Source organism: Eutrigla gurnardus (genome assembly GCF_963514095.1).
Source record: "Eutrigla gurnardus genome assembly, chromosome: 10".
Taxonomy (NCBI): domain Eukaryota; kingdom Metazoa; phylum Chordata; class Actinopteri; order Perciformes; family Triglidae; genus Eutrigla; species Eutrigla gurnardus.
The window spans coordinates 10676578-10690533 of NC_139924.1; the positions used below are offsets into that span (position 1 = coordinate 10676578).

The following is a 13956-nucleotide window of genomic DNA, read 5'->3' on the forward strand; positions in this document are numbered from 1 at the left end:
ACAAAAAAATGAAACATTTAGATTTTATATAAAATACTTAAAAGGTCTACATTCTGAAAATCAGTTGAGCCTCTGAGACAGATTTGAAAAAAGCATCCCCCCCAACCAAACCCCTCCAATGGGAGCCTTCTGGAGCCTTCTGGAGCAATGGAACCAATCTCAGCAGACATTGAACGAAGGCAGGGTACACCCTGGACAGGACGCCAGTCTATCACAGGGCCGACATGTAGAGACAGACAACCATTCACGCTCACATTCACACCTACGGGCAATAGAGAGTCATCAATGAACCTATCCCCATCCTGCATGTCTTTGGACTGTGGGAGGAAGCTGGAGAACCCAGAGAGAACCCAGAAGGAACCCGAGCCCGACCCGGGAATCAAACCTGGCACCCTCTCGCTGTGAGGCAACAGTGCTACCCACTACACCACCATGCAGCCCTCATCACAGACCGGAGAACAAATATGATTAAATGTACAAACTGAAGGTTTAATGATGAAAAGTCTTCATGTATACAGAAAACATGTGATCGAAGAATAAAGAAACACTGGGGTCAACAAGAAAACAATAAGACAGGAAACATTCAAAGTAATGATGGAAACCAGTTCAACAAATGTAGATGGTGAACGACTGTTTCAACAGGAAATACATCACATAAACAAACAGCAGCTTCCTGAACATTTGAGCTGGATTTTACGGCTCCACTTATTCCTGATCATTTACTTGGAAGATTTCCGGTTTTCCTGATTTCTCTGTCAATATGAAAGAAATGTCAGGTTTCTGCATTTTTAATGCCCATTTCATTATCAAGTATGGTGGAAACCCATTATAGACAATGTGGCCTACAATTATTTATTATAATAAATTAATTATTTAATTAAATGAATATTACTATTGTTACACTATTACTATGAAAAGTAATAATAGAGAAAAACACTCTGCTACAAGTCCTGCATTTAAAATCGTACTGGAAAGTACAAAATTATCAGCATAAAAACATACAGAAAGTACTCATTATGGAGATGAATATATTTTATATTACTATATTATAATGATTGATGTGTTCATCAGTTTAATGATGCAGCTGGTAAAGATGGAGCTCATTTTAATTACTTCATATACAGCTGGTGGTTTAATCAAATGCAACAATAATAACCATTAATTTGATTCAAATATTAGATTTAATCAACTGAATTAAAGTAACTAAATTACTCAAAAGTACAATATTTATCTCTGAAATGTAGCAGAAAATACTTACACTATGGCAAGTATATAAAAATTGTATTCAAGTGCAGTTCTCGTGTAAATTTAGTAATGAATGTCTAATAACTACAGGCTTAAAGAGTCTTAAAGTCAGTAAACGGAACAAAAATGGGAACAAATACATTTCAACATATACAAAACAAACTTTTCTATTATATTTTCCCTGTATTTAGTTCCATAAAACAAACTTCTTCCCAGTAAATTATTAGTAAAATATAATGGAGTTGTAAAATAAAGTTGCAAATAAGGTTTGACTGCTTATTGTCAGATATTAATTTAGCAGCATTGATGAGGAATTACAGAATAAAGGCCGAAACCTCATTGGCTGTGACAGTGAGGCGTTCAGGTTCAGCTCTGTAAAGAAATGAACGGAGAGAAGACAACGCATGTTTGTTGATCACAGTGTGAATTTACAGTCAGGACTCAAAAACAAACGAGTCCTGCCATCGGATTTCAATCACACAAATAAAAAAAATAAAGCTTTGATACAAACTTTTGTTTTTTTAAACATCTTTGTTGCGGATACAAAAAGGTTCTGGCTAGAAACGTTTCATCTGCTGAAAAGAACAAAACTTGTTTTCTCTGATGGTTATAAAAAGCTACAAAAACATATCAAGTTAGTTGTTTTCTGTCAACATGCTCATCGGTCATTATTCACTGTTTCAGCTCTGCTTTGGTCTCCACCAGCAGCTGCTGCTAACCTCTTGATGTTTACACTCTAAAACATAATATCATATCCTGTAATAATATTGACAGTGCAGCTTTAGTAAAAAAGTTGCACCTTAATTTTCTCTGCTGATTTGTTAATTGGTTAATCTTGATCTTGAAATCAGGAAATAGCCAACCAAGATGTGGTAACTATGGCAACACTGCTCTAATTGATAGCCGATTGGCTATTCACACAAACCTGCAAGCGGTTGAGAAAGAAATCTATACCTCTGTCGGTTGTGACAGGGAATATTTGAGTTTTGCATTAATCCGACATAGATTCTGTGTCTCAGTCTGAACAGCCAATCAGAAACTGGTCTCGTTCATGTGTGGTTTGGGGCTAGTAGGGGGGCCAGCTGCTGGGCTCTCTGGACTCGCCAGGTTCTCAGGCGAAGCTGGGACGTCAACAGGAGAAGCTGCGGCGCCATGATGAGGTGAGGAAGGCGCCTGAGACCGGGTCGGGCTCACGGCTGCAGGGGCTGGGCTTGTTGGGGGAGTGGACGTGGCCCTGCGGGGTGAGGAAGATGAGGATAACGGCGATGACGACAGGGAGGAATGCGCTCCTGGGGAGTGGCGGGCAGCAGGCGACACAGAGAAAGTGGTGGGGGTCCTGAGGCCGAATCTGGCCTCTAACTCGGTGCACACCGCTAAGCTCCGCCTGACACCCTCTGACCCTGCCCCAAACCCAGAGCCTGCTGCTGCCTCTGAACCCTTAGCGAGCTCCTGGCATCGCTCCACGAAGCTCCCCCTGCGCACAGATCCCCACTCTCTGTCTTGGTCCAGGTGTCTGGGGAGCCGGGGACTGGCAGTCTGGTTGGGGCTGGAGGTGGAGTTGTGAGCGTATGCGGGGATGGCGAGGGTCTGCGGCCCAGAGAGGACGGGGTCTCGGACAGGTTTTGTGAGGGGTACGGGGGGTGGGGCCTGCCGGGGGAGGCTGCCGTACAGTGAAGCGGACGAACCCGAAGCGCCAGCTCCTCGTCCTCCTGCTGCAGAATGGAGACGCTCCATCCTGAAGACGTCACTGAGCTGAGTGTGAAGACTGGAGGGACAGGAAGTCACATGATTCAACCACTGTAACAAACCAGTACATGACCAGCGTCTGTGAAGATGTGTACCTGCAGGTGGAGGCTCTAGGTGTGCTGTCAGGTGTTCGGGTCAGAGCCAGGTCACACTGGTCCAACAGCTCCAGCAGCTCCTCCTCCGTTGGCCCGCCCAGCGCTGCGAGACAAGCAATGAGAGCCTACATCACTAACTGTCCAATCACACCGCTCGCAGCAGTCACACACAAAAAAACACGTGGACAGCTGTTTGAAACAGAACATAAAAAAACAAACTGTAGTGACATCAGTGAACAATAAAGTTGTGTCTGACCTCTGATGTCGACCTTGCCGGCAATCTCCATGGCAGTGGTCAGGTCCCACATCTGGATGCTGCCGTTGCCGTGGCCACTGAAGAGGTAGCGACGGGGCCGAGAGCCGATGCGACTCGACCCCTCACACTCGTGGACCATGAAGGCTGTGATGGAGGTGCTGTCCACTGAGCGCACCTCACACACCCTGACACACACACACACACACGAGCATGGAATTTAAATTGAAATCCTAATTTGCTAGTCAGGACTCCTAGTCCAAGGCTTATAGACCCTCAAGATCACATCACCTCTAAAGTAGCTCATTGTAATTTTATTAACATCCCCTTAAAATGGATTAAGGCTTTTACGGGGACACATTCGGCTGAGTCACTAGTTGCACCCTCTGTGAGCTATCAAACATATTGAGTACCACTGGACTGTTTGCAGCTGCCATTTTAAAACTCAATAAAGTCAAACCTCTGAGTCGTGGTATTTGATGTTCTGTAATTGACCACAGATAACGTAGTTGGAAGCTTCTGGTGATCATCTAGTTGCATACAAATACACGTACTGTATATACTGTGTGGCCAGTGAATATTGGGCCACTTGCTTATCTCACTCACTAACAGCACTCAAATCTGGAATGTCAGTGAGTTTTGGTTGCATTTACCATCTGTGGTGGTTAATGTTCTTATATTTTGACAAGCTGTTGCCCTCCATGGTGCTTCTGTTGCCAAACTGGGGATGCAGACTAACAAACCTCATTATGTACAACCTGTAAAAGGGTCTATAAACTTTTCCTTCAACTGAAACTTTTCCCGTGGCCAACGTGAAAATGTAAATGGCAATCTCTAGAGGCGATGTTTGTAGCCATTCTGTGTTAGGAGTGTCATGCTTTCATTCTTCTCCACACACAAACACACACAAACATACTCACCTCTTCCCGTTGGACGACAGCCTAACGTAGAGTTTATCGGTGTCCGGTACGACTCTCTGGATGAACACCTGCTGGTCGTCTCTCTCTCCATACGGACCTGAAAGCAGGAACCACACAGTCACCATCTGACCCCTCTGACCTCCACCTAAAGGCTCCTCACTCTACTACATTCAGCATTAATGGCTCCTTTTACACACCAGAGCGACCTTTGCTGGACAACATCAGCATTACAGCAGAGACTAATAAAGTATAAATATAAATTAATAAATAAACTGTATGTTTCCTAACAATGCTTCAAAACAAGAAATTGAAATTAACAGAGGAACACCCTAGCTGGAACTTTTGGAACGATTGAGAACAACACTTGAGGCGACGCTTGTTGTGTGTTTTACCTATCTCCGTCCCGGCACTGCAGCCTCCGTGTCCGTCGACGTCGTCCAGGCTGAGGATCTTGAAGGAGGTGAGCGGCGTGGACCCTGGCTGGGTGGAGATCATCCCTCTGAACCGAGTCACCGTCCACGTCCTCACATGGTTGTTGTCGGCACAAACTAACAGACGACAGACATGAACAACTTCAGACACACAGCGACTCGAAGGACAAACTGCACGGACGCTGAGGGATAATATGACAGGTGACGGGTGGCTCGGTTTGTGTCTTTTTACTGTGGACTTAGACTCTGGTGTCTCTCTGACTCGTACCTGACACGAAGCCTCTCTCTGACTCGTATCTGAGGGGAGGCGTCTGTCAGACCCGTACCTGAGATGAGGTGTTTCTCCGACAGCATGATCTTGGTGACGGGGCTGCGGTGGACGGAGAAGGTCTGGAAGAGCTGCGGCCCCGAGCCGACCGTCTCTGGATGCTGAACGATGACCCGAACCGTCCCAGAGCTGGTCCCGTAGGCGATCTCGATCCAGTTCCCACTGTCACCTGATCACACGACCAGAACATTCAGGCTCAGGTTAAACACTGGTGTTATGCCAATTTCACAATCATATTTCATAGTTAGACTTCCTCAAAAAAATGTTCCCCCTCCCCTTTGAAGAGTGCAGATCTTAATCAAAGTGTTTTGTGGTAAAAGTATGTAAACATTATTATAGTTGCGTACTAGTTTTGGGAGTGAGATAGACACTGAGAGCAGTGATGGCGTCTTCAGTCGGGTCTCTGTACAACTCCGTCACCAGCAGATCATTATCCTTCATCCTCAGGGGAAACTTCTGCACATCTAACAAACAAACCAACAAGCAAGTGAACATCTCTGCTCAGACATGGGCTGACACACAGATGACCAAAAGGTACTGGGACTGACCTATATAGTAGATGGAGCCATTGTTGCAGCCCAGGATGAGGAAGGAGCCAGCGGTGTCGTAGCTGCTGATGGGGACCACATCCTGATTCTGCTCAGACCACAGATAATATCACACAGTAATGGGGTTTACTAAAACAAAGAGGAAGCTGCTGATTTTATTAATTTTTATACTTCGATTTACCAACATGGACACCAAGGAAATCCCCTGATGCTGCAGAAACAAACACAGTAATAATACTAACAATACCATCTATGGAGGAAAATGGAGATGTGTCCAGTTTATATCCAGTAAGACGTAGAGAGCAGAAACAGCTGCTCAGTCATGCGTCAAAAGTGTTTCCATAATTAATTTTTTGTATGCATATTTTTTTTATTTTTTTTTTACAAAAATTAGTTAATTGTTTTCATTCACTTAAACTTAACTTTTTACTATTAAGTTGCATATAATTCATTATTTGTGTTACGTTAACACCATTCTGTGGTAGCCTAGCAACCAGTCAAAGACCCAGCAAACTGCAATACTTTCTGACCTGCTTGTGTCTATGTGTCTGTTCGTCACGCTTGCTCTCTTATTAGACACAGCTTACGAAAACGTGGAAAAAATACGGCATTTGATATAAACCATCATAAACAGCAGTGACACAAGCCTATTTCTAATATACATGGTGAATGTATTTTGATCATGTGGGAGGTGAATTGGGGGGATTGAAACTCAGAGAACAGCAGGAAGAGAGGGTTGAAAATTCATGCATATATATATATATATATATATATAACCAAATATCAACGACACAGGCGTCACTTCGCCAAAAAGTGTTTTCTGGATGCACTAATGTTTAATGCTTTAAAACGATGAGGGAAAAATCAAAAGTTGATGTGGGAATGAAAACATGTTAAAGTTAGGCAACTTGCATATTCGTCTTCATGTCTTCACCAGCGACAGTGACTGAATGGACAATAAAATTGGGCGAGTTAGATGCTCAGTTGACCCGAGTGCGTCTCCACCCACCTGCCAGTGTTTGGTGACGGCGTTCCAAACCCCGACCTTCCCTGTGTGGCTGGTGGCGATCAGCTGGTTACCAACGAAGAAGAGGGCCTCCACTGGCACGTTCAGGCTGAAGACACCTGCAGGAAGGAAGACGCAATGTCAGACACTATAATTCTTCCTGTAACTTTCATTCTTGCCTTTAAATCATTATTAGACATTTCACGATTAATGCAATCAGGAAAGACTGATACATCATGTGACACGGGACGCACATATCTCAGAATGCGTCACGTGATGCTGTTGGGAAAGAAGTTTAGAACTCAGAAGTTTACGAGGGTTATTAAAATGGATTTCATGATCATTCATATGTCGGCTCAGGACTGATTGAAGTAAATTAAGTAAATTATTACTGTGTAGAAATTCGCACCGATTTCGTTTCCATTGCCGTCCGGGCAGATGGCCCACAGGATGATCTCTGTTCCAGAGGCCACGGCCACCATCTTGTCGTTGTCTCCCAGTGAGCCGGCCATCACCTTGGCATTGAGGGCGACTCTGTCGATCACCCAGTCTAGACGGGGAGAGGTGAAGACCTGCTGCCACCCAGTGGACTCCTTAACCCTGAGAGAGAGAGACAGAGACAGGTTATAGAAAGACTACGGAAGCTCCTTTTGCTCCTAAAAGAGTCTCTCTTATTAAAAAATGAATGTATAAATAGCACATGTAGCATTTTAATACTGTATATCTCTGTGTTTACCTGTAGCAGACAACAAACTGCGCGTAGGCCACAGCGATCCAGTTGTGATGACCACAGATGATCCGAACCATGCCGGTGTCTGATAACTGACCTACACACACACACACACACACACACACAGTTACACACATAGAACAGTTAGAAAACTCTGTATTGGAGACACTCCCTCCCTAATAAACCCTCAGAAGTGTGTGTGTGTGTGTGTGTGTGTGTGTGTGTGTGTGTGTGTGTGTGTGTGTGTGTCTTCACCTCCTGGCGTCCTCTCCTCAGCGCTGGCTCTGCCCAGTATCCCAGAGTTCCCCAGGTTGGGAGGCATTGTGTTGCTGCGTCTGACGGGCGCTCTCTCTGCAGGCGCGACTCGGCCCGCCATGAACTGCGACCCCGCCACGCTGTGGCGGTTGCGGCGCTTCGCTGGGTAGACTGGGACGACACAAACAGGAAGTGAAGACACAGCAGGCCAAACAGAAATTTCTCATAAGAGAGTTAAATTTAAAGCTTTTAACGATGATTTAACACCACTTGGACATCATGAGTATGAAAGAATAATGACCAAAACAAGTATTTGGACTGTGGTAAAAACTGGAGGATGCAAACGTCATCTTTTATGTAATGGATAAAGAAAAGTGGAGTCATTTAGTGTAAAAAGTAGAAGCAAACTTGTTCGAATTTTTTTTTTTTTAATCTAGTGTATATATACCATATCTAATGCATTAATGGCATTGGAGGCTGAGCTCTACTAAAGTAAACATTACTGACACTGACGCACACAAGATGTGTTGAAGACAGGAGGAACCTCTGCTAATGGAGAGAAGTCAGAACTAGACTAAAATGCTCTTTGCTGAAAAGGCACATTAACCAGGCAACTGATCACATGATTAATCACCGGTCATTCATTTTCTCAGTGACTTTTATTCGTATGAAATCTTTCCCATCTCCAGTTACACATGGAATAACCATGCTGTATATTTACTGTGCGTACTGTATATATTCACAGACTCTATGAAACGTGTGGATGTGCCGTGAAGACAGGGTGGTGTACCTGGTGGAGGCAGGTAGCCGTTGAACAAGACGTTTCCACAGGAAGATCTGTCCAGCTCGTCACACAGCTGAAGCTTCCGCACTGTTAAAAAAACAGTGTTATTTCATTAGACAACACAGCAAAAAACAGAGCAACAGTTAGAGTTGATTAACTAAGTGAATACAGTGCCGGTACATTATTTAACACGGATGTGATGAGTGATTTTAGAACATTCAAATGGGGCTTAAACTATTTTATCGTCCCAGATTTGTGGAAAAGCCACTAAAACTCAACACGTACACATAATTGATAAAAGACTCAATAAAGACTCAATCAGGAGACTTCAGCAGTCAAACCGGATCCAAACGGATCTGACGATAATTAGATGTTCCAAAATGTGGTCGATTTAAACAAACCCGAACTGAAAACAACAATCAATTATCAAGCAGCAATACAGTCAAAACAACAACAATAATTATTTATCTATTTGCTTCAAAAATTTATTTTCTGAAATAAGTGAAAGTGTTTTTTTTACTTCCTGCAAAGCATCAAAACATCCTGTGGTCAACTGAAGGACGGACTCGAATAAAGTAATTCTGCAACAACTTCAGTTCAACTGGTCTACAGATAAAGAAATCTGTGAAACAAAGTCTGAAAAATAGCAGCATCATTTTGTTTTACATGGGCTGTAAAACTCCTGTAAAGTCTTCATTGGTTTCTACCGTCCACTGTGTATCTCACCCAGCGGTGTGATGCCGTAGAACTCGGCCTCATGCATGAGCATGTGCACGTTGATGGAGCGGGGGTACAGCTCTTTGGTTCGCAGGAAGTTGAGGATGGTGGCGAACAGAGAGGGGTCTCTGTCGATGAAGATCTACGGCGAGAGAGGAGTCGTTACCACACACAGAACAGACACCAGTGTAACACAGACACATACATCCGTCACGGTACTCACAGCTCCAGTTTCATCCTTCAGAGTCGAGATGCGACCACTCAAAAGACTGAAAAACAAAACGCAAAGCATCCGGCTGTAAGTGAGCAGCGGCTACACAGCAGCATCTTACTGGACATTACACTGGCCTTTCATGGAGAAACTTGTCACACAGAACTCCTGGTAAAGATCAGGAAGTACATAGATTTAAGGACAGAGCTGCACACCCGTAACAACCTGCTGAGAGACACTTAACTCTGGCAAAGACCAAATAGCACGGGCAGCTTTTGGTACAAAACAAATTTTTTTATTCACTGTATTCATCTGCAAAATCACTCACGGTGCTCCATAGCAATGTTAAAAATAGTAATAGTAAAATTCTCCGCTTGAAGTGCAGCTATTTTTATTCATTGTTGTGCTTGCCAGTAGTCAAGGCAATGCAAACTAATGCACTAATGGCGTGTATTTCTCACCCACCTGGAGAAAAAGGAGTCAGGAACCCACGTTAGCGTCTGTCGGGAGGTGCTGAACCTGCAAACAGACCATTACCTCATTAGCTCCTTTTCCTTCTACAGAGTTCTTATATTCTTGTTGTCACTGTCATGTTTTGTAAGTGAAGACATGTGCATATATATGATTTCCTAAACGCTTTAATGGAGATTGTTTAAACCACTTTCACTTCCAGCCCATTAATACCTCTTGAGGTATTGACTTTTCTGATAAATAAACAAGTCAACATCAAATAGATTTGTAAAAAAAAAAAACACGCTCAATAATGCAGCAGTGATTTCACACTAGAAACATCTTATATAATAGGAAACAGTTTACTGCACCACCAATACTTTAAGGAGCTTTTACTGATGATGCTTTTACTTTGGTAAGGCTTTGCAAGCAGGGCATGCATTTTACAGCGTGGTACTTGTACTCCTACAGTCAATGCTCGTAATACTTCCTCCCCCACTGATCAATAAGATGAACAGATGACGTTACATTGACCGTCACAGTCAGTGTGCGAGTTATACCACGGTGTCCGGGGGAGCCGGGGCTGGGGGCGGGCGATCATTTTTTTTTTTTTTTTTTTTGGAGGGGGGCAAAGTTTAAATGCTGATCCTGTCATTAATAGCAACAGCATATGCCTATTATAAAGAGAAAATCCGTTGCACGCACACCATAGGTCTATGTACAATATTTACATGAAACACCCCGATCGATCATCATCACATCATACATCACATGGGCTATAGCCTATAAGGCTATAGGCTATAGCTGTACACAGAGCCAAACACGCGATAAGAGCAGCCAGCGGCACCAACCATGAACAATATGGCAATAGCCTATTATTTACAATACAGCTAGGGGAGATGCAACGCCACATACACAACAGGCAGCGCCCCCACGCTTCAAGCGCCTCCGACGTGCAAGCAGGCAACACTTTTTTCATGAATCACGAACTAAAAATACAATTTTATTTCTCTTATTTTACACCTTTGAGGGAAAACCATGGCCAAAATATAATTAATTTGGCAATCATATCAATATTTTAGAGCTCCCCCCAAATTTCACAAATCATGTTTCCAGGGGAGCCATGGCTCCCCCTGCTCCCCCGTAACTCGCACCCTGGTCACAGTAACGTTTCCTGTTCTTGAGATCTTGTTTCACCACTTGCCTCATCTAGTTCCATTATCGGACATAGTGCTTCTTGCTACTTCTTCCGCGCTGAATACATTTTTTTTTTATCTTAACACACATCACAAATGTAGATATAAGCACACAAACGGATATTCATTTACTTTGTGTATTAAATACAACCAAACAGCTCCCTTCACATTGTAGCGACCCATCTGTAAGTTGGTTTACTTCCATTACCGGACACTTAACTTCCACTTCATCATAACTTCATTTAAACGTGACTTTACTCCCTCTGCTTTAAGTTACTTTACTTTCTATCATAGCACGTATTAGTTAGCATTAGCGTCGGCTAACAATAACAAGTGCGAAGAAAATCACAGAGCCGCGGACGGCAGGACACGAGCGTTAACATTTGGTTTTAAAACTAGCTAAACTGGAGTTTGTTTGGTTCGTGAACAGTTTATTAAAGAGTCAGCTCAGTGTTGCAGCATTTGTAATGATTTCACTCATTAAAAGCGTTGATAACCTGCTGGGACGCCCCTTTATGAGCAGTGTTTCCAGTAACTTAGCTAGCCGGGGGTTAGCCCGACATTCCCCAACCTCCCCCGGCTCCTCACCTCTTCCCCCCCACGTTCAGATGGATGATGTCTCCGCTCCTCGCCGTGTTAGACATCATCCGAAGACTTAACTACTGCTTAAAAAACAATAACAGTACTTTTCAATTTTAATCAATTTTGGGGATAAATTCAGTTTCCGTTCTTGTTTTCATCCCAACTTCCTGTCGCACAGTGAGGCGGAGAGCGAGAGGTAAAACCCGCGGTGGAGCTCTGGATCAGGAGCAGCAAATCACGGACCGGAGCAGGAGACTGGATTCTTCTTCGTCTTTAAATTTCCGGCAGCTGGCATCCTTTAAGTTGAATTACTGCCTCCTACTGGGACTCCTGAGAGAGCAGCTCCCCACATGAACATCGTGTGTTTCGTCTGACTGGGTCTGTGGGACTGGAACAGGAGTACTACGATTTTATTTCTGAATAGTATGATCTAGCCTTAATGTTTAATGGAAAAGAAAAGAAAAGAAAAGAAAAGAAAAGAAATTAACCCTTAGTCATTATTAAACACGAAAGTAGAAATGATACACATACAAATGTAGTAACTGTCACATATCCATTATACATAATAATAGATAGATGTGTCTTGTAAGGTACGCCACTCGGTCCTGGGACTGAGCTTGCGCTTGCCTTCTTTGACCACTTCCTGGACCTCTCATAAACCAAGTATTGGACACATTGACAAGTGACCTGATGATGGCGCTAGATGAAAATTCAGAGAATAAACCCCCCCCCAGAAAAACAGACCGATTTGTTTTTTATTCCAAAAACTTTTTTTCATAATTCCGAGATAATTAACTTGTTAATTCAGAAAAACAGAGCGGTTTTTTTTTTTGCATAATTCCGAGATAATTAACTCGTTAATTCACATTTTCTTTTTAAATGATCAAATTTTCTACATAATATGACATGAGATTCAGGGGAGCCTTGCAAAAAAAACCCCAATATAATCTGTTATTTCGAGATTTCTGTATATATGTATTCATTTTCTTCTTTGAGTGAAATAATGAATTAAATAAATTAGCATGATTAATCAAAACTTATACATTAATTAAATAATTTCATAGTTTACTTATTTACTCTTTTATTTGAATGTGGAAAAAAAATTAATCTGGAAATGGATTTGAATGAATAAATACATGTGAAGATACACAAATATATGAATACATTTAATATATTTTTTAAAAAGAGAGAGAATCATGTTTATTGCCAAGTAGGCTGACAAGGAATTCACCTTGGTATTTGGTGCCTAACAATAAAACATTATGTACAATGTTTTTCAAAATCTCATACAAGGTAAGCAGATATTATAGTGACAGATGACTGTGATCAAGTCATATACAAATAGAAAACAGATAACAATTAATGTTCTCATATCCACCTTTAAGTTTCCAGCATTAGGCTGAAGTCAACACATTTGTCATTACAATCATTTCATGAATGATAAACACTTTTAACGCATTATTTTTAGATTAATTTGAACGTTCTAAAGGAAGCAGCGGTGCATTCACTGGGCATCGCTGCAGCTGTGCACATGTTCAGTGTTGTTTCAGCAGGGATGAACAGAGATGATCCACTTCCTCCTCGTGTGGTCGGATACCTTCCTCTTCCCCGCTGGACTCCTCTTCCTCCCATTCTCTTCCAGATCAGAGCGCTGTGGGTGGAAGACACGCACAGGCTCACAAAATACGAGAGGTTTTCCCTGATGTTCACCTTTATCCAGAACTGTAACCCTTAACTCACTGTAAAGGGGGGACAGGTTTCTGCAGACATGGATGGCATAGGCAAACATTGGCAGGTACATTGATGAACTCAGGAGTCACAGTCAGAGAGAGAGAAAGAAAAACAATGTTACATGCAAATTGGAGATGCAGATTGGAGAACACAGCCTCAATGGTGTTGGAGCCTGTCGCCACAAACAAGACATTCATTTACATTCAAACAAGGAAGGGATGTGGTATCATTTATTTTTAGTTTTCCAGCCAGTTTTAACTCCACAAACCATTATCATCCAACAAAGGACTTATTTGAATCCAAATTGTAGTCTCTTTGTAAAGCCAAAGCCAACATTGTTTATGTTCCTACTGAACCATCATGCATCATACATATTTAAATTTGTACTTTTGTTAATGTAATGTCTAATTTACATTTGTCTCTTCTTGTTTTATAAAAAGTTATTGTTCTTTGTGCAAATGCAGCAATATAATAATAATAACAATAATAGTAATAATAACAATAATAATAATAATAATAATAATAACAAAAATATAATAATAATTATATACATGACACATAAATCTAACAGCTGCACACAGATGTGAGCTCATTTATTGTTGTTTCTGAATCATCTATGTTGTAACAGCAGTCGTCACAGCTGGTGGGCTCAAAGGACGAGCGCGTCGTCTTCCAATCAGAGGTTGCTGTTTAAATCCAGCTTCATTCACTATTACCACATTGTTTTC

General features: G+C 42.3%; 1 protein-coding gene across 1 annotated transcript; it reads right to left on the reverse strand.

Moving 5' to 3' along the window:
- Positions 1-468: 468 nt before the first annotated feature.
- On the reverse strand, positions 469-11686 carry shkbp1 (SH3KBP1 binding protein 1). Its single transcript, XM_084018941.1, has 17 exons — positions 11504-11686; positions 9735-9788; positions 9282-9327; positions 9068-9200; positions 8348-8428; positions 7558-7728; positions 7309-7399; positions 6982-7172; positions 6576-6691; positions 5567-5654; positions 5366-5482; positions 5017-5187; positions 4652-4807; positions 4260-4356; positions 3343-3527; positions 3087-3189; positions 469-3010 (listed from the first exon to the last, which is right to left on the reverse strand). The coding sequence occupies exons 1-17, from the start codon at positions 11560-11562 to the stop codon at positions 2278-2280; spliced, it is 2592 nt and encodes an 863-aa protein (XP_083875067.1). The 5' UTR covers positions 11563-11686; the 3' UTR covers positions 469-2277.
- Positions 11687-13956: the final 2270 nt, after the last annotated feature.